This window comes from Trachypithecus francoisi, unplaced genomic scaffold (assembly GCF_009764315.1).
Source record: "Trachypithecus francoisi isolate TF-2019V2 unplaced genomic scaffold, Tfra_2.0 Lachesis_group20, whole genome shotgun sequence".
Lineage (NCBI taxonomy): Eukaryota > Metazoa > Chordata > Mammalia > Primates > Cercopithecidae > Trachypithecus > Trachypithecus francoisi.
In genome coordinates, this window is record NW_022681466.1 from 25,803,012 (window position 1) to 25,823,196 (window position 20,185).

General features: G+C 48.4%; 2 protein-coding genes across 6 annotated transcripts; both read left to right on the forward strand.

The window, feature by feature from the left end:
* The first annotated feature begins 494 nt into the window (after positions 1–494).
* On the forward strand, positions 495–9,121 carry NME1 (NME/NM23 nucleoside diphosphate kinase 1). 2 transcript variants are annotated; one of them, XM_033183551.1, is made up of 5 exons: positions 495–648; positions 2,611–2,740; positions 7,102–7,203; positions 8,240–8,352; positions 8,811–9,121. In XM_033183551.1, exons 2-5 carry the CDS (start codon positions 2,615–2,617, stop codon positions 8,926–8,928), a joined length of 459 nt encoding a protein of 152 aa, XP_033039442.1. In that variant the 5' UTR covers positions 495–648; positions 2,611–2,614; the 3' UTR covers positions 8,929–9,121. The 2 variants fall into 2 exon arrangements, with proteins under 2 accessions (XP_033039442.1, XP_033039441.1); XM_033183550.1 differs by lacking the exon at positions 495–648 and adding an exon at positions 803–1,426.
* A 4,093-nt stretch (positions 9,122–13,214) lies between these two features.
* Positions 13,215–18,853, forward strand: LOC117067245 (nucleoside diphosphate kinase B). 4 transcript variants are annotated; one of them, XM_033183546.1, is made up of 5 exons: positions 13,215–13,546; positions 13,854–13,983; positions 15,257–15,358; positions 16,651–16,763; positions 18,596–18,853. In XM_033183546.1, exons 2-5 carry the CDS (start codon positions 13,858–13,860, stop codon positions 18,711–18,713), a joined length of 459 nt encoding a protein of 152 aa, XP_033039437.1. In that variant the 5' UTR covers positions 13,215–13,546; positions 13,854–13,857; the 3' UTR covers positions 18,714–18,853. The 4 variants fall into 4 exon arrangements, with proteins under 4 accessions (XP_033039437.1, XP_033039439.1, XP_033039440.1 ...); XM_033183548.1 differs by having other exon boundaries at positions 13,215–13,347; XM_033183547.1 differs by lacking the exon at positions 13,215–13,546 and adding an exon at positions 13,631–13,649.
* Positions 18,854–20,185: the final 1,332 nt, after the last annotated feature.

Below are 20,185 nucleotides of genomic sequence, written 5' to 3' on the forward strand. Positions count from 1 at the left end.
CTCGCTCACTTCATGCAGGTCTATTCTATTATCACTTCCTCAGAGATTTCTCTGGCCTTTTCTTCACAGCACTTACATAACGAGATCTATTACATATTAATTTGCTTATCTGTTTCTTGTTTTCCTATACTCCTATCCCTCCCAGAAGCTCCAAGAAAGCATACTGTTGTATCCCTAGGGCCTAGAATAATGCGTCCACATAGTAGGTGTAGGTACTCAATAAAATCTTTTGCTTGACAGGTTAGAAAAGGTGAATAAACACAAAGCGGGAGCGAAAAGTTTACTTCTAGGTCAGGCGCTTTTTGGACGTCATGCAAAGTGAGAGCGCCACCTCTCGGGAAGCCAATTTGCTCGCGAACAAAGGAAGTGAGTCAGAGAACCCAGGGGTGGAGGGAAGAAAGCAAGCAGCTAACCGGAAAGGTCTGAAAAAGCTAGCGCCGGAAGTTAAACGCAGAAAGTTGTTCCCTAGAATGACTGCCTACTCCCAAGAGGAAGCGTGGGCGAGCGGTGTTCTGCAAAATGGGCTCTCCGGCAGCGGATCTGCGCAGAAGCGTTCCGTGCGTGCAAGCGCAGCGAACCACGTGGGTCCCTGGCGCGTTTCGGGTTCCGGCGGCTGCAGCCGGAGTTCAAGCCTAAGCAGCTGGAAGGGTAAGAGGTGTTCGGGATCCTGAGAGGGAAAAGAAAGGAGTGTAGTCGCGGGAGAGGGTTAGGTGAGGGGTTAGTGAAGAGGTGAGTTCAGCTCTAAGAGGCGGCGAGGAGGATCGGATGGGAGGAGGGGCAGGGAGCGCCTGTGGACAAGTGCAGACCGGTCGGCGCACGTCCCATGCCACGTGGACTAGCCTTTGTCGGTGGCCGCCTTTCTCGTCAGGCCGCGACGACAGGGCTGTGCCTTATTTGTCTCTGTCGAGAGCAGTGCCGGGAACGGAGTTGGCGTTCCATAAGGCCTTGCTGAATAAATGACGGGCGTGTGTGTCATTCAGCAAGGACTGAGTGCTTACTGTTGTGTCACCGGGATCGATGTAGAGGGACATTTTTAGGGTCTATTTCTGGCGCTTTAGTCCTGTTTTCTCCAGGACAATATTCTTGCCCCGCACCCCATCGGGCGATTCTCCGCAGTCTTTGGGCTTTGTCTCTTTTTTTTTTGGAAGTTGCAGAGTGATGATAAATGATATTCTTTGCTCTTATTGACTGCTAGGCCCTGTGGCTAGGTACCATAGACCTACACAGGAGTAAATCAGCCTGGTATGCAGGCCAGAGACCGGTGGGGAGGCAGACATACAAACAGAAAATTGGGCTACAGTGCTAAGATGCTGTAAGAAGAGGTTAACTAAAGGACAGGAAGGTGGGACCAATAGGTGGTGCTGCTGTCTACATCAGAGATTGTCTTTCAAGGCGAGGGGCCTCCCATCTCAAGATGTGATACAGGGTAGGTCATGAGCCAGTCTTCTGTAAAATGAGGGATCTGGACAGAATAGATACTCTCTAGGCTTCCTTTCAGTATGATGTCCCGTATCAGGTATTCCTAATGTATGTAGTCTTCCCACACCCCACCCTTTATTGGTTAGTCAAAATATTCTTTGCATTGTAAAGTGTAGCATACATTACAAGAATGGATTAATGGTTTGGGAAGGCTGGGTTTTGGCCTTCATTCTGGTGCTCTGGTCCTGTTTCCTCATTTGTAAAATGAAGGGGGTTGTAAAGATATATTCTCTCAAACCCCTAATGCTATGGATGTGGCATTAAGTCAAACTATTATTTCTTACTGCTTTGTACCAGACATCACTTTCACATTAGTAAAACTTTTTATCAGTGTAGTTTCTCCCAAGCTTGATTATTGAGAAAGATGGTTTTTACCTCCTGTATCCTAGTTCCACCACAGTGTTTGGTACACAGTAGATGCTTAAAAGAAGCTTATTACATCAAATGGTGGCCAGGCACGGGGCTCATGCCTGTAATCCAGCACTTTGCGGGGCCGAGGCTGGTGGATTACTTGAGGTCAGAAGTTGAAGACCAGCCTGGCCAACATAGTGAAACCCCATCTCTACTAAAAAAAAAAAAAATGCAAAAATTAGCTGGGCGTGGTGGCACCCGCCTGTAGTCCCAGCTATTCAGGAGGTTGAGGTGGGAGAATAGCTTGCCTGGGAAGTGGAGGTTGCAGTGAGCCAAGGGCGCGCCACTGCATTCCATCCTGGGCGACAGAGCAAGACCCCATACCAAAAAAAAAAAGGGGGGGGCTGGGCGCGGTGGCTCATGGCTGTAATCCCAGCACTTTGGTAGGCTGAGGTGGGTGGATCACTTGAGGACAGGAGTTCGAGACCAGCCTGGGCAACATGGCGAAACCCCATCTCTGAAAAAACCACAAAAACCAAAACCAAAATAAAATAAATCAAATGGGATAGAAATTATAGTCTTTGCTTTTGGATCCTTTCCCACATTGACATATTAGTTCATAGATGAGGGGACTGGGGAGGAATTGGGTTTTTACCAGAGAGAGGCCTGCAGCTGACCTGACAGATTTAAACCAGCTTTATGGGATAATCCGCTTGAGAAGGATGACGATGTAGGCAAGTGATTCAGCGCCGTTTCATTCCTCTACCTGCCTATCCCCAGGACCATGGCCAACTGTGAGCGTACCTTCATTGCGATCAAACCAGATGGGGTCCAGCGGGGTCTTGTCGGAGAGATTATCAAGCGTTTTGAACAGAAAGGATTCCGCCTTGTTGGTCTGAAATTCATGCAAGTAAGTGGACTTCATTGTTCCCATTTTGATTCCTTCATAGTATAGGAGAACACTGATTAACCTGTTTCTCCCCGGCTTTCTTGTTTAAACTTCTTCATGGTAGAGTGGACACAAGTGTCTTGAGACCTGGAAACACCTCAGTGCCCTAGCGTTTGGCTACATCTTGGAACAAACCTAGTTATTTAGGATTTTCCAAAATAGTCTCTGTAATATGAGGCGCATTGCTATGGGAAAAGCAGTGCAGAGTTCCACATATGACTGCATCTCTGTAATTTGTGACTCAGCTGAGCATGTTTGAGTTCTTGGTCTTGAGCTTCCTGAGCAGATAATTTTAGAGAGATTTTTCCCGCCTTTGAGACAGGTTGTTTTTTTAGCAAGAAAATCTTCTATCATCAATTACTAGACACTCATCAATGCTTATTGTCTAGCATTTATCAGGTACCATAGGAGCTTGTGGAGGAAAACTATGGTTTTGGTTTTGGGAAGGTTCTCCTGAAATAGCAGAGAACAGATGTACCTGCAAGCTACTTACAAAGCAATCTTCTGATAAATACAAGGGATTGATTGACCAGTAACCCCTCTTTAAACATATTCTAGAGATAAGAATTCAAATTCTTGGCTGGGCAAGGCACAGTGGCTCATACCTGTAATCCCAGCACTTTGGGAAGCCAAGGTGGGCTGGTCACTTGAGGTCAGGAGTTCAAGACCACCCTGGCCAACATGGCGAAACCCCATCTCTACTAAAAATACAAAAATTAGCCGGATGTCAGGGCGGACACCTGTAATCCCAGCTACCCGGCAGGCTGAGACATAAGAATTGCTTGAACTGGCCAGGTGCAGTGGCTCACGCCTGTAATCTTAGCATTTTGAGAGGCCGAGGTGGGCGGATCACCTGAGGTCAGGAGTTGGAGACCAGCCTGACCAATATGATGAAACCCCGTCTCTACTAAAAATATAAAAATTAGCCAGGCTTGGTGGCATGCGCCTGTAATCCCAGCTTCTCGGGAGACTGAGACAGGAGAATTGCTTGAACTGGGGAGGTGGAGGTTGCAGTGACTGAGATCGCATCATTGCACTCCAGGCTGTGCAACAAGAGCGAAACCCCATCTCCAAAAAAAAAAAAGAATTGCTTTTGAACTCAGGAGGCGGAGGTTTCAGTGAGCCGAGATTGCACCACACCGCAGCCTGGGCAGCAGGGAGACTCTGTCTCAAAAAAAAAAAAAAAAAAAAGAATTCCAATTCTCAAATCAAATAGGGGATAGTATGTTTTCCTAAAAGGGCATCAATTTTGGACCTTTCTAGTGCATTTTAAAATTTAGTTTGACTTTCAATTTACTTACTATGTGATGTTTTAGAAAAATTGCTTTAGGGCCGGCGCGGTGACTCGCCTGTAATCCCAGCACTTTGGGAGGCTCCATCTCCAAAAAAAGAAAAGAAAACTGCTTTAACGTAAAAGAGGGTAGACTGATAGTCATGCCGAGAGGAGAATATGGTGTCCAAGCTCAAGGAGCTGGCATGTAATGTAGGTTTTCTTGCTGCATCATCCCATAACAGAATAGAAGGGCAAGAGAGTGCAAGAGTGAGAGAGAGCTAGAGAGAGAGCAAGAGGGGGTTGACCTTGATTTTATAACAAACCCACTCCTGAGATAAGACATTAATCTATTCATGAGGGTGAAGCCCTCATGACCTAAAACCTCCCATTAGGCCCCACCTCCCCACATTGTTGCATCAAGGCTTAAATTTCCAACATGTGAACTTTTGGGGACACATATAGATCACAGCAGAAGGTAACATGAAATGAATGTGTTGTTGATCAGGCATTTACCATATGCTGGGCACATATGTTTCCTGATTTAGTCTTCATGCCAGCCTTGAGAAGTACTTCCTCCTGTTTTCGTGGTTGTTAGTGATGAGCAACCTAAGGCTTCAAGAGGTTCAGTGATGTGCCTGATAGCATACAGTGATGCTGCTGGGATTTTAACTTGAGTCTCTCTGACCCCTGAGTGCAGACATTTTCTCCTTTTCATTGAATTTCCTATTAAGGATATATGGGTTTGGTGAAGAATGGACGGAAGGATAGCTGCCATGACTCTAAAGGGCTATTTAAATCTGCTGTGGAGGTAGGAAGCAAGGGAGAACTTGAGGTTCCCAACCCCCAAGCCCTTAAAAAAGCCTATGATCTGTTTTGTAGACTAAAGATCATCAGTTAGGGCCTGGTGTGGTGGCTCACACCTGTAATCCCAGCATTTTGGGAGGTCACGGTGGGCGGATCATCTGAAGTCAGGAGTTTGAGACCAGCCTTGCCAACATGGTGAAACCCCATCTGTACTAAAAATACAAAGTTTAGCTGGGTGTGATGGTGCATGCCTGTAGTCCCAGCTACCAGGGAGGCTGAAGCGGGAGGATGGCTTGAACTTGGGAGGTGGAGGTTGCAGTGAGTGGAGATCGAGCTACTGCACTCCATCCTGGGTAACAGAGCAAGACCCCATCTCAAAAAAAGATAATCAGTTAGTCGGGTGTAGTGGTGCACACTTGTAGTCCTAGCTACTGAGAATCTGAGGCAAGAGGATTGCTTGATCCTGGGAGTGTGAGGCTGCAGTGAGCTATGATCATGCCGTTGCACTCCAGCCTGGGTGGCAGAGAGACGCTGTCTCAAAACAAACAAACAAACAAACAACAAAACCAACAAAAAGATAATTGGAACCAATTAATAGAATTAAAAGAGTATTCTGGTAAGGGAGGGTCACCTCAGTGTCTGTTAGGAGACTTCACTACAAAAGTCTTCCATTTGGATAGGAAAGGACAGGGCGAGGGTTGGATCCCTACCACGGAATGATTATGTGGCCGTATAATTTTACTTTGGCAAGTGATAACTGGTGGCTGAATGATGGGGCTTTTGGGCTGCCAGTCTCCATATTTGTGTGTGTCTCTAATGTGTGCAATACGCATCATACAGTGCAGTACCACAGAACTGGAAAAACCATGGGACCCTGTTAGATTTTAACAAGCATATATGCAGTACAAGAGAGAACACAGCCAAATTGAGTTGAAACTGTTAAGCAGATGGTTTGTTCTCTAGCTAACTTGATTTGTTCCCACATATTAGCCTTGCAGTATGAGAAGTTCTAATTCATTTTTTTTTTTTTTTTTTGAGATGGAGTCTCGCTCTGTCACCCAGGCTAGAGTGCAGTGGTGTCACCTCGGCTCACTGCCAGCTCTGCCTCCCGGGTTCATGCCATTCTCCTGCCTCAGCCTCCTGAGTAGCTGGGACTACAGGCTCCCGCCACCACGCCCGGCTAGTTTTTCATTTTTCAGCAGAATTATTTATTGCTAGATGTCATTTGCTTTTGGATGATTTGCAGATACCTTTGGGAATCACGTCGTCATCATGCTGGGCTTTTATTCTCTGAGTAAACGTGAAGCATCCCTGGGTAATGGCCTGGTTTAGTTTGCTGCTCATCAAATGCCAAGACTTGCTCCCTGGTGTCCTTCTAACATTTTATTTGGGGTTTGCTCTGGGAATGGAAATTTATTGTATTGTTGATTTTCCTGCCTAAAATGAGATGGTTGAGGGCCAGGCATGGTGGGTCACGTCTGTAAGCCCAGCACGTTGGGACGCCGAGGCTGGAGGATCACTTGAGTCCAGGAGTTTGAGACCAGCCTGGGCAACATAGTGAGACCTTATCTCTACAAATAATTTTTTAAAATTAGCCAGGTATGGCTGGGCGTGGTGGCTTACGCCTGTAGTCCCAGCATTTTGGGAGGCCGAGGCAGGCAGATCACCTGAGGTCAGGAGTTTGAGACCAGCCTGGCCAACAACCCTGTTTCTACTAAAAATACAAAAATTGGCTGGGCATGGTGAGGCAGGAGAATCACTTGAACCTGGGAGGTAGAGGTTGCAGTAATCAGGATCGCGCCACTGCACTCAAGCCTGGATGACAGAGGGAGACTCTGTCTCAAGATAAATAAATAAATAAATAAATAAATAAATAAATAAATAAAATTAGCCAAGTCTGGTAGTGTGTGTCTACAGTCCTACCTATTTGGGAGTCTGAGGCAGGAGGAACACTTGAGCCCAGGAGTTTGAGTTTTTTTTTTAAATGAGATAGCTGAATTTAATTTTAATGTTCTGTGGTTTTATTATCAGTCAATGCCAATAGGGAGACAATTGATATAAAATTGGAGAAGTACTTTTAGTCCTGTCACTGCTCCTTTCCAGTGTGGAGAATGAATTGGGTTATAACAGAATCAGTGAGCCCAACCACTCATGTTTTACATAGCAGGGTGGTGAGGGGGAATTACATGGATGATATGTTCTTAGATGGTTTGGGGCCATTCTCATTCTCCGTCCTGTTGAATAGGCTTCTGAAGATCTTCTCAAGGAACACTACATTGACCTGAAGGACCGTCCGTTCTTTGCCGGCCTGGTGAAATACATGCACTCAGGGCCGGTAGTTGCCATGGTGAGTGTGCCTGTGTGAGATACTCCAAGTATGCATTGCTTGTCGTCTGTGCTAGGCTCTCTACCAGACACTGGGGATACAGTCATGAGTGAGACCAAATAGATATCTGTTTTCATATATCAGCTAATGGTTAGTGATAGGCTTCAGAAATGACATAGGTTAGTGATAGGCCCAGAAATGAATAGGAGTAGCAAGTGATCACTTTAGATTGGATGATCAAAGAATGCAATTTTTAAGCTGCGATCTGAGTGACAAGACGCAGCCAGCCATGTACAGAATCACAGTGAAAAACATTTCCAGCCAAGCAAACAGCATGTGCAAAGGTCCCAGGGTGGGAATGAGCTTGGCTTTTTGAAGTATGGGAGGAGAATTGAAATGCCCGAAGCCTGATGGATGGGAGGGAAGTTGAGATGTGAAGAGTTCAGAGGCATGGGCAGGGGCCTCCTCTCTTAGGAGTGTGTTGACCATGTAGTTCCTGAGTGCTGGGAAGCTATGGGACACTTCACACTTGGCTTTTTTTTTTTTTTTTGAGACGGAGTCGCTCTGTCGCCCAGGCTGGAGTGCAGTGGGGCAATCTCAGCTCACTGCAAGCTCCGCCTCCTGGGTTCACGCCATTCTCCTGCCTCAGTCTCCTGAGTAGCTGGGACTACAGGCGCCTGCCACCACACCCGGCTAATTTTTTTGTATTTTTAGTAGAGACAGAGTTTCACCGTGTTAGCCAGGATGGTCTTGATTTCCTGATCTCGTGATCCGCCCGCCTCAGCCTCCCGAAGTGTTGGGATTACAGGCATGAGCCACTGCGCCCTGCCCACACTTGGCATTTTAAGGAGGCTGCTCTGGTTGCTGAATGGAGAGTACATTGTAGAAAGGCAAGCGTCAGGGCAGGGAGACCAGAATCCCTAGTGCTGGAATAAGTGGATACTCTAAATACTTGTTCAGTGAATGAATGTCATCTTAAGGGGCCTTTTCATTTGTCCTATTTTTGGATTAATAGTTGCCAGATTTTCTTTGACCATATCTTCTTTTGTCCTTGGAGGTCTGGGAGGGGCTGAATGTGGTGAAGACAGGCCGAGTCATGCTCGGGGAGACCAACCCTGCGGACTCCAAGCCTGGGACCATCCGTGGAGACTTCTGCATACAAGTTGGCAGGTGAGATTTTGCTCTTTTTCCCCTTTTTCCAAAATCTGATTTAGTTGCCACAAGGATTTGGGTTTCTGAGGCTGGAGGTAGACATGATACCATATGCAGGTTGATTTTATCGGAGTTTATTGTTTTCCTCCCCCTTAAGTTGGCGTTTGGCTTTGGTTTTTAAAATCACTGTCGTTGTACCTCTGTTACACGAAGTGTAGAACCTGGTACAACACACTTTGCTGGCCACAGTCTTTCCTGAAGGCTCTTACTGTTTGCACCAGTGTGACCGGGAGGGCTGGCTGTGGGGAGGGCGTTTTTCACCCTTACATGAATGGCCATCGTAGGCTTTTTCTTTTAACATGGTCTGACGTCCACGGAGCTTCAGCTTTTATGCTGCCGTGGCTGTAGATTTCTGGCAATGGGCGCATTTTAATCCTTCTGGTCTTGGTCATGTGACTGTCTCTTTCCCCACCCAGGAACATTATACATGGCAGTGATTCCGTGGAGAGTGCAGAGAAGGAGATCGGCTTGTGGTTTCACCCTGAGGAACTGGTAGATTACATGAGCTGTGCTCAGAACTGGATCTATGAATGACAGGAGAGCAGGCCACAATGCTTTCACATCCATTTCTCTTCTTCCCATGGGCAGAGGACCAGGCTCTAGGAAATCTAGTTATTTAAAGGAACTTCGTCATAATTTGGAAGGAAGCTCTTGGAGCTGTGAGTGCTCCCTGTACAGTGTTACCATCCCCTACCATCTGATTAAAGTGCTTCCTCCCAACGTAGGATTCATTGAGTTGGTTACTTTGTATTGTTTTTTTTTTTCTTCTTTTCATGTGCACTGAATAACCTGACCTAATAGAGAATGTAAATACTATACAAATCATTTGTATTGAGATCTCACATACACACAGGCATTCTTTGCCTGCCCTTCTTAACCCCTGCGTCCCTTCCACTCTTGGCACTGAGCTACTCAACAGGCATCTATGGAGCATCTGCTACATGGCCAAGACTGGACTAGGTGCAGAGGATTCATCAGAAATAAAACATGAGGGCTGGGTGTGCTGGCTTGTGCTTGTGATACCAGCTACTTGGGAGGCCGAGGTGGGAGACCAGCCTGGGTAACAGCAAGACCCTGTCTCACTAAAAAAAAAAAAAAAAAAAAAAAAAATTAGGCTGGGTACAATGGCTCATGCCTTTAATCAGGAGGCTGAGGGCAAGAATCGCTAGAGGCCAGTACAAGTCCAGCGTGGGCAACATAGCAAGACACTGACTTTACAAAAAAAAGAAAAATTAGCTCTGGTGCTGTGCACCTCTAGTTCTAGCTATGGGGAAGGCATCATAGGCAGGAGGATTGTGCCCGGGAGTTCAAGGCTGCAGTGAACCATGATCATGCTACTGTACGTCAGCCTGGGTGACAGAGTGAGACCAGTCTCTTAAATAAAAACATACCCATCCCGTTCTTGAGAAGCTCTTGGGGATTCAGTGAATGGGGGAGTGTGGGAAGTTGTAATTCCTCCGAAAATTGGAAAAGCTAGGTAGACAGTAGGCCTGGGTCCCTCGGGTGGCCTCAAATGAAGCAGGAGGTCTTGTAAGTAGCTTTGATTTGTTAGGATATTGATTTGGTTGCTTTAATGGAGACAAGATAGAAATGTACTTCTCTTTCATGTGAAAGTTCAAGTGTGGTCGGGTGTGGTGGCTCATGCCTATAATCCCAGCACTTTGGGACAGTGGCTCATGCCTATAATCCCAGCACTTTGGGAGGCCAAGGCAGGAGGATTGCTTGAGCCCAGGAGTCTGAGACCAGCCTGGGGAACAAAGTGAGACCTCATCTCTTCCAAACATTAAAAATTAGTCGGGTGTGGTGGCACATTCCTATAGTCCTAGCTACTCAGGAGGCTGAGGTAGGAGGACTGCTTGAGCCCCAGAGGTTGGAGCAGTGAACTGTGATCCCGCCTCTGTCCTTCAGCCTGGGTGACACAGTGAGACCTGTCTTCAAAAGAAAGCCCTAACTACTCAGTAGAGGTGGTGATAGTGGTAAGGCTCTGATCTTTAAGGTGGTCTACACACACCTGGTTCCTTCTAATCAGTCCTACTCGGATTACCACCCCATGTCCCTTCCTGCAAGTTGGGAAAGGAAGTGGAAGAAGTATCCTTTTTAAAGAGACATCTCTGAATTATAACCTTTACTTCCTCTCACATCCCATTGGCTAGAACTTAGGCATATGGCTGCATCTAGCTTCAAGGGAAATTGAAATTTTTTTTTTCTTTTTTTTATTTTTATTTTTATTTTTATTTTTTTTTATTTTTTCTTTTTTTTGAGACGGAGTCTCGCTCTGTCGCCCGGGCTGGAGTGCAGTGGCCGGATCTCAGCTCACTGCAAGCTCCGCCTCCCGGGTTTATGCCATTCTCCTGCCTCAGCCTCCCGAGTAGCTGGGACTACAGGCGCCCGCCATCTCGCCCGGCTAGTTTTTTGTATTTTTTAGTAGAGACGGGGTTTCACAGTGTTAGCCAGGATGGTCTCGATCTCCTGACCTCGTGATCCTCCCGTCTCGGCCTCCCAAAGTGCTGGGATTACAGGCTTGAGCCACCGCGCCCGGCCGAAATTTTTTTTTTCTTTTGAGACAGGGTCTCACTCTGTCGCCTAGGATGCAGGGCAGTGGTGTGATCACAGCAGCTCACTGCAGCCTCGACCTCTCTGGGCCCAAGTGATCTCCTACCTTAGTCTCCGGAGTAATTGGGACTACAGGCACGTGCCACCACACCCAGCTAATGTTTGTATTTTCTGCAGAGATGGGGTTTCATCATGTTTCCCAGGCTGGTCTCCAACTGCTGGGCTCAAGGGATCTGCCTGCCCGGGCCTCCCAAAGTTCTGGGCTTATAAGCGTGGGCCATCATGCCCAGCCTGAGGGTTTTTCTTTCTTTTTTTTTTTTTTCAGATGAAGTCTCGCTTTTGTCGCCCAGGCTGGAGTGTAATGGTGCGATCTTGGCTAACTGAAACCTCTGCCTTCTGGGTTCAAGCGATTCTCCTGCCTCAGCCTCCCGAGTAGCTGGGATTACAGGCGTGTGCCACCATTCCCGGCTAATTTTTGTATTTTTAATAGAGACAGGTTTTCACCATATTGGTCAGGCTGGTCTTGACCTCAGATGATCCACCTGTCTCAGCCTCCCAAAGTGCTGGGATTACAGGTGTGAGCCACTGTGCCCAGCTGCTGAGGGTTTTTCTTATCTGTTGTGTTCATCCGGCTTCGTTAGAGGCAATAGAGGGGAAGGGACTTCTCAGGAGGGGGGAGAAGAGGATAGTTGGGGTGGGCTGCCTTTATGGACAGATGAGGGCAAGATTTTTTTTTTTTTTTTTTTTTTAATTTTTGAGATGGACTCTCATTCTGTTGCCCAGGCTGGAGTGCAGTGGCACGATCTCAGTTAACTGCAACCTCTGCCTCCTGGGTTCAAGCGATTCTCCTGCCTCAGCCTCCTGAGTAGCTGGGATTACAGGCATTTGCCACTATGCCCGGCTGATTTTTGTATTTTTAGTGGAGACGGGGTTTCACCATGTTGGTCAGGCTTGTCTTGAACTCCTGACCTCGTGATCCACCCGCCTCGGCCTCTCAAAGTGCTGGGATTACAGGTGTGAGCCACTCCACCTGGCCTGAATTTCTGTTAATATTTTACACAAAGTGTGGCCTGTTTGTTTTGGGGCGTGAGATGAGCATACCAGGACTTGGGGAATGAACATGTGTGTAGTGAAACTGGAGGGTTACAGCCTCCCCAGTTAAGGACAGTCTTCCCAGGAAGGAAAGAAGTGAAAGCAGAGGGGTGGCCCTGACTGTACCCTAAGTAGCCATCAGTGACCTGACCAAGCGGCAGATAGCTCTCCCCTGGACAGAGAAAAGTCCGTGAAATTTCCAGACCTATTTCCACAGTTGACATTTGGTAATCCAAATGATAATGTGCTTCAGATTGAAGCCAAAAAATACAGTGCCCCCAAATGAGGGCACATGACAGTCATTGTCAATGTCTGGTGGGCTAATGCTCTGTAACTAGAAGTTTGGAAAGCAGATAAGGTGTAACAGAGGCCAGGTTGTCATCTATCTGGCCAGTGACAGGTAGTCAGCGCAGTGGCAGGGGCACTCGGGTGATGTCTGATAGCTGTGGTCAGCTCAGAGTCCTGAGGGGAAGCAAGTGGGCTCCCACCATCTCAGGGCAGTACCACTGCTGTGCGGCTGTCAGTCAGTGCTGCAGGCGCTGAGAGGAGGGGCTCGTGACCACCCCAGGGAAGTTGGGCATCACCAAAGGGAGCTTGTTTGCCAGGGACACTGCAAATAGGAAGTGTGTACAGGTCGATGACAGGTCTGATCTCTATGACAGGGTCTAGACTTTCCTCAGGGTCCAGGGGCGCGCCTCAGGGTGAACTGGAAAGCTCGACCGCACTTCAGTGCCAGGTGGGCAGGGACCCCTATCTCAGGGTGGGAATGGGGCAGCTGATTGGGGCTGGAAATGTAGGTGGGGAGGCGGCAGCCAGGGAGCAGGGCATCCTGCGAAAAGAGCATCTCGCTAAGGAGTCTGAACGCCATCCTGTAGGAGGGGGAGTCATCAAGGCAGGGCAGGGGCAGGACCAGATGGCCGTCTCAGGTGCTGAGCTAGGCTCCCGGTTTGCGGGGAGAGGTGAGATCGAGGCCCGTTGGGAGGCCGAGGCTTAACCAGGGCTCAAGCAGAGGGGAGGGAAGGCTGGATTTCAGAGGTAGGGAGGATAAGGACTGTGGGTGCACGACGGGGAGGGAGAGTCAAGTCAAGGTTAATGCCGGTGCTCGGGCGGATGGTGAAAGCAGCAGATGGCCTTGACCGGGGTAGAGAACTCGAGCACAGGAGCAGCTTCTGTGTGTGTGTGTGTAGGAACTTTTGGGGTCACGGGAAGCACTGAGAGGTGAGGAGTGGAATTTGGGACGTGCGTAGTTGAACTTCCTGTCTCTGGATTCGTTTCGATCACTGCCCGGCGAGGGCGCGCCCCAGCTGGGTGAGGACACCGTTCTCGGGCCGCGTCAGGCCGGGCGGGTGGGACGTTCCTGCGGGTTGAGCGGCTAGGTCCTCCGGGGTGTGGCCACGCCGCGCTCCGCCCCGCGCCCCTCCTCCGCTGCCGGCTCCCGGGTGTGGTGGTCGCTCCAGCTCTCTGCTCTCGCAGCGCAGCGCCGCCACCCGGCCCCTCCAGCTTCCCGGTAAGGCGGTGGGGCGCATCCCTAGGCGTCTCCTCCGGCTCCCTCTTCCGCTTGCGCGGCCGCAGGTGGACCCGGTCTGTGGGCGCCCCCCGATTTCCCGCAGGTCTCGCGCGGGGTTGGAGCGGGAGATTCCTTTGCCGCTTGCGCCCCGCGGGCCTTCGGACTCCGCAGAGTGACGCCAGCCCTGTGCGGGGCGGAAGCACCCGGGAAGCCACGTGTCCCCGCGGCCGCGCGTGGTGGGGGAGGCGGGCCCGGCGGCGCCCACGTGGCCTCCGCCCGGACCCTGACCGCACCTCTCGCCTCGCAGGACCATGGCCAACCTCGAGCGCACCTTCATCGCCATCAAGCCGGACGGCGTGCAGCGCGGCCTGGTGGGCGAGATCATCAAGCGCTTCGAGCAGAAGGGGTTCCGCCTCGTGGCCATGAAGTTCCTCCGGGTAACTCGCCCCGGTCTCCCCTTCCCCGGCTGCTGCCGGCTCGCGGGTGTTTTTCCCTCCCGGCGGCGGTTTGTCGGCGTCTCCTTTCCGAGTCCTTTTCGCGGCCGCGAGAATCCCTTTGCCGTCTGCCCCCGCCCACGGCGGCTCTGGCCCGCCGACCATTTCCCGGGGCGGTGGGGACAGACGCCCTTGGGAAGGTGAAGCGCGGGTAGCGTGACTCGCCCTCCGGGTCTGGCTTCCTTCCCGCGGGCCGCCACCTGCCCACCGACCGCAGGGAGGCAGCAGGGAGCGGAGAAACCCCGTGTCCTAGACCCCCTGCGCCTGCCCACGCGGGTCCACCTAGGCATGGAATGGAGACTTAGAATGTCCTTTGCTTTAGTCTGAAACTCCGAGTTCCAGTGCGGTGCTCCTCCTTTAGCATAGGGTAGGAACTATATTTTCCACATTAAATTTGGGGCACAGATCTGAATCCCTACACTTAGGGATACGTATCTAAGTACTGAAATTCAACCAGGCTCATCGGTGAGGAGAATGTTCTCAGTTACCATCTGAAATATTTAAAAGGGCATTGTGAGTAGCCCAGGGGAGTTTAATGTGACCTCTGCCTGGCATATGACCTGACATATGTACTTCAGTTGCAGCCAAAATTTAATTCCCTAAATGTAGATCTTCAAACCACCTACTTCTTAGGATTACAAAACCCCTAATGTCGTTGACAGTATGAGGGTGTCTTTACGATTAGAACAGTCTTGGCCAGGCGCGGGGCTCACACCTATAATCCCAGCAATTTAGGAGGCCGAGGTGGGTGGAGCCCAGGAGTTGGAGATCAGCCTGAGCCACATAGCAAGCCCTTGTCTCTACAAAAAAGAAAAAGAAAAAGAAAAATCAACTGGGCATGGTTGAGGGCCTCTGTAGTTCCAGCTATTTGGGAGGCTGAGGTGGGAAAATCACTTGAGCCCTGGAAGTTGAGGCTGCAGTGAGCCATGAATGTGCCACTGCATTCCTGCCGGGGTGATGAGAGTGAGACCCTGTCTCCTAAAACAAACCAAAACAACACAGCAAAAAAGAACAGTCTTTCTATTAAAATGACGTTAGTTTCATGGTTTGGATGGGATTTAAAAAATATTTATGTGTGTGAGTATATATATATTTGCACACACCGCTTATGAACGTGGGCTAGAATATAAAACCAGACTTGCTAATGGGAGGTTCAGAGGGTGGGATGGAGTCTTTCCAGCTTAGCTCCTAACTGGCACGTCCTCTCCAATGCCAGGCCTCTGAGGAACACCTGAAGCAGCACTACGTTGACCTGAAAGACCGCCCGTTCTTCCCCGGGCTGGTGAAGTACATGAACTCGGGGCCAGTTGTGGCCATGGTGAGTGGTTGTGGGGAATGAGGGAAAATGGGGAATAAGTGCTCAGTGTTCTTTTTTAGACATCTCCCTCAGCTAAATTATTTTATGAATGGAACCTGCTGAAGTTACTTAACTGAGCAACTAGGAGCTTGGGAGGAGAAAGCAAATCAGACCTTAGAAATGAGAAGGACGTTAGCTGGGTGTGGTGGCGCACGGCTGTAGTCCCAGCTACTCCGTAGGCTAAGGCAGGAGAATTGCTTGAACTGGGGAGGCGGAGGTTGCAGTGAGCTGAGATCGTGCCACTGCACTCCAGCCTGGGCAACAGAGGGAGACTCTGTCTCAACAAAGAAAAAAAAAAAAAAAGATAAGGGAAGGACGTTTTCAGGTAAATTTCTCGAGGGTTAAATAGAATCTCACTGCCTAGAAGAGTGGTAAATTTCTGGGCCAGGCTCCGTGGCTCATGCCTGTAATCCCAGCACTTTGGGAGGCTGAGGTGGGTGGATCACCTGAGGCCAGGAGTTAATCCCAGTTAGGAGGCCAGTTACTCAGGAGGCTGAGGCAGGAGAATCACTTGAACCTGGGAGGCAGAGGTTGCAGTGAGCCGAGATCGCCACTGCACTCCAGCCTGGGCGACAGCAAGACTCCATCTCAAAAAAAAAAGAGTACTAAATTTCTTGTTTGACAAGTGTTCTAGACCTTAATGTTTCCTAGATTTAAAAACTTTTTCCTATTTTCTCATGAAAAATTCAAATGTAAGTATTTAAGAAGTTCTCAAATCCTATACTAGAAGCAGTTTCTTCTGGATGGTGCTAATGTCCAATTGGGAGTGGAAAGAATAGGAGAGAGTAAAATAGGGAGGCAGTGAAATTGTTGAGAAAGTAGACCTATTTCCTGTTCCCTTTTTTCTTCCTTCTGCTCTTCCCTGGAATCCTTACTCTAGCATGTTAGACTTTCTTTTCGCTATTCTAGCAGTCTTCTGGGATGCCCTTCCCACTAAACCTATTCCAGACTGGCCACTTTCTCCTTTCTTAACTAGTTTTTCTGTGTTGATGGCTGCGTAAGGATTCTTCAACATTGTTTAGCTCTGTCTCAGCTAAACTGGGAAGTCCCCAAGTTGGGCAGACCTTTCTTTGAATCCTAGCAATATATTTGGAATGGAGTTTTTAGGTAGGTCCCTACTCTCTGCTGGGGTTAGCTGATAATCATGTCACTGGTTGGTCTCATTGATGCGTCCTGTCAGGTAGGAGAAAATGTTAGACACTACGTGTCCTGAGTGGCAGATCTGATTATAAATCCATTTTCACACTTCTGAGGTCTGGGAGGGGCTGAACGTGGTGAAGACAGGCCGAGTGATGCTTGGGGAGACCAATCCAGCAGATTCTAAGCCAGGCACCATTCGTGGGGACTTCTGCATTCAGGTTGGCAGGTAAGTCCGGGGACAGGAGGGTGGATGACTTTTATGCAACACCATTTAAAGCAGACATCAGGTGCATCCTACTTTCAGAAGAATCTGTGAATTTTATGTATTTATTTTTTTCTTGAGACGGACTCTCCCTCTGTCGCCCAGGCTGGAGTGCAGTGGTATCATCTCAGCTCACTGCAACCTCCACCTCCCAGGTTCCGGTGATCCTCCTGCCTCAACCTCCCAAATAGCTGGGATTACAGGTGCATGCCACCACACCCAGCTAATTTTTGTAGTTTTAGTAGAGACAGGGTTTCATCACGTTGGCCAGGCTAGTTTCGAACTCCTGACCTCAGGTGATCCGCCTGTCTTGGCCTCCCAAGGTGCTGGGATTACAGACATGAGCCACCGCACTTGGCCTGAACTTTTTAAATTAGTTGGCGATTATCATTGTATAAAAACTTTCAGGCTGGGGCCAGGCGCGGTGGCTCAAGCCTGTAATCCCAGCACTTTGGGAGGCCGAGACGGGCGGATCACGAGGTCAGGAGATCGAGACCATCCTGGCTAACACGGTGAAACCCCGTCTCTACTAAAAATACAAAAAAAAAAAAAATCTAGCCGGGCGAGGTGGCAGGCGCCTGTAGTCCCAGCTACTCAGGAGGCTGAGGCAGGAGAATGGTGTGAACCCGGGAGGCGGAGCTTGCAGTGAGCTGAGATCCGGCCACTGCACTCCAGTCCCGGCGACACAGCGAGACTCCGCCTCAAAAAAAAAAAAAACTTTCAGGCTGGGTATATCATTGTATAAAAGCTCAGGCCATGCCTGGCCCAAATTCTTAAATTAAGTGGTGATTATCATTGTATAAAAGCTTTCAGGCCACACTTATGCCTGTAATCCCAGCACTTTGGGAGGCCGAGGCGGGTGTCTGACCTGAGGTCGGGAGTTTGAGACCAGCCTGGAGCCTGGCCAACATGAACCCCATCTCTACTACAAATAAAAAATTAGGCAGGCATGGTGGTGCATGCCTGTAATCCTAGCTACTCAGGAGGCTGAGGTGAAGAATTACTTGAACCCGGGAGGTGGAAGCTGCATTGAGCTAAGATCTCGCCACTGCACTCCAGCCTGGGTAACAAGAGCGAAACTCTGTCTCAAAAAACAAAACAAAACAAAACAGTTTTCTCACATAGCTTCTTCCCTAGGTTACTTAATTTTAAGCAAGACAACCAGGGAGCTGTATGCGGTAGTTCCTGTGTAGCACAGCAGAAAATGCTAGGTGTGGAGAAGGGAAGCGTTCTAGCCGTATCCATGAGTACTTTGTCCACGGGTGTGTCATTTAACCTTTTCATTGGGAAATCACCTCTACACAATCTGTTCAAAACCTTTACAAACTTGTGAGGTTCAAGTGGAATAAAGGGATTGTTATTAATAAGCAGTGTTACGTCATGATTGGGCTTTGCAAATCAGTGTTACAAGAAAATGCAGCAGAGCTGGCCTATGACGACGCATGCATCATATCTAGTTGGGATGTTGATCTGGAGTGGGTTTGAATATTACTGTATTTTCCAAAATTTGAGGAGGAGTGTTTTATGTCATCAGCAATCTTGGGGTACAAGCACTCTTTTGATGGGGAGGCCAGACTTGGAAGCGTACTACAGTTGAAACAAGGAATGTTTTGAATCAAGCACCTTTACAGTTGTATAGCTGCTTTTAAAAGGAAATGCTTTGGGGGTATAAATTGGTCTGCAGCTTCAAGTGGCAATATGGCTGAAAAAGTCTGGGGTGGCTATCCGTTGTGGTACCCATTAAACAGACTTTTGCACTTTAAAACATGGCAACTAGTAATTGTTTTCTTTCTTAGGAACATCATTCATGGCAGTGACTCAGTAAAAAGTGCTGAAAAAGAAATCAGCCTATGGTTTAAGCCTGAAGAACTGGTTGACTACAAGTCTTGTGCTCATGACTGGGTCTATGAATAAGAGGTGGACATGGCAGCAGTCTCCTTCAGTACGGCGTGGTGTGTCCCTGGACACAGCTCTTCATTCCACTGACTTAGAAGCAACAGGATTGACCATTCTTTTATAGAGCATATTTGCCAATAAAGTTTTTGAAAGCTGGACACTGTCTCCTTGTGCTTATTTGATACTGAGCTGAAATAAGTGACTTGGTTCCTTGGCTGTAGTAGCATTATCTACATCTAAATCCTGCTTGTCAAAGAATGATCTATCTGATCCTGACGGAGTTTCGCGCTGGTCTTCAACTCCTGACCTTGTGATCCACCTGCCTCGGCTTCCCAAAGTGCTGGGATTACAGGCATGAGCCTCTGCGCCCGACCAATCTTCTATGCTTTTTATGTATACTGCTATAGTAAATATAAGACAATGACATTGTGACATAAGTACGTATTTGGTCTCTGCCCTTGGTTCCTGGCACGCAGCTCCTAAAACCCTTGTAATCTCAAATGTTAGGTTTCTTATATGCTAATGAGATGACCAGTGGCTGTGGGTGCTCCTAGATAGCCTCCCTACAACCTCCAAGAAGAGGAGAGGGGCTAAAGTTCAATTGCTCACCAGTGGCCAATTATGCCATCAATCATGCCTATGTAATGAAGCCTTCGTAAAACCCCAGAATAGGGTTTGAGGAGCTTCCAGATTGCTGAGGTGCTTGGAGAGTGGTATACTCTGAGAGTGTAGCTCCATGCCATGTTCCACATACCCTGCCTCATGCATCTGGTCTATCTATATCCTTTATTTTTTAGAGATGGGGGTTTCGCTATGTTGTCCAGGCTAAGCCTTGAACTCCCGGCTCAAGCAGTCCCCCCCACTCAGCCTCTTGAGTAGCTGGGATCACAGATGCACACCACTGTGCCCAGCTATATCCTTTATTAAACCAATACATGTAAGTAGTGGTTCCCTGAGTTCTATGATCCTCTCTAGCAAATTAACTGAGTCTAAAAAGGGGGTCATGGGAACCCTTAGTTTATAGCCAATTGGTCAGAAGAACAAAGTCATAAGCTGGGGCTTGCAATTGGCGTTTGAAATGGGGGCAGTCTTGGGGGCTGGAGTCCTTAACCTGTGGGATCTGACTTCAGGTAGACAGCATCAGAATTGAAGGAGAGGACACCCAGCTAGAGCTGCTCAGTGTGAAGGGAAACAGCCCCCTTACATCTAGTGTCAGAAGTGTTGAGGTCACTGACAGAGTAGAGAGAAAACAGCTCAATTTTCCTTTGGAATGAAGTAAGAAATACTTTTAATGCTTTAGTACAAAAACAAAATGTGTAAAGATTCTAGTTTCCAGTCAACAATTGATAAGAAGTTCAACATTTTAAAAATCATTCCTTAATTTCCAATATAATTCATATATGTTTATATATGCTACATTCTCATCACAGTTAAGCAGAAGTTTAATATAAACATCTTAAGAGTCTGGGGCAGGGCCTGAGCACCTGCAT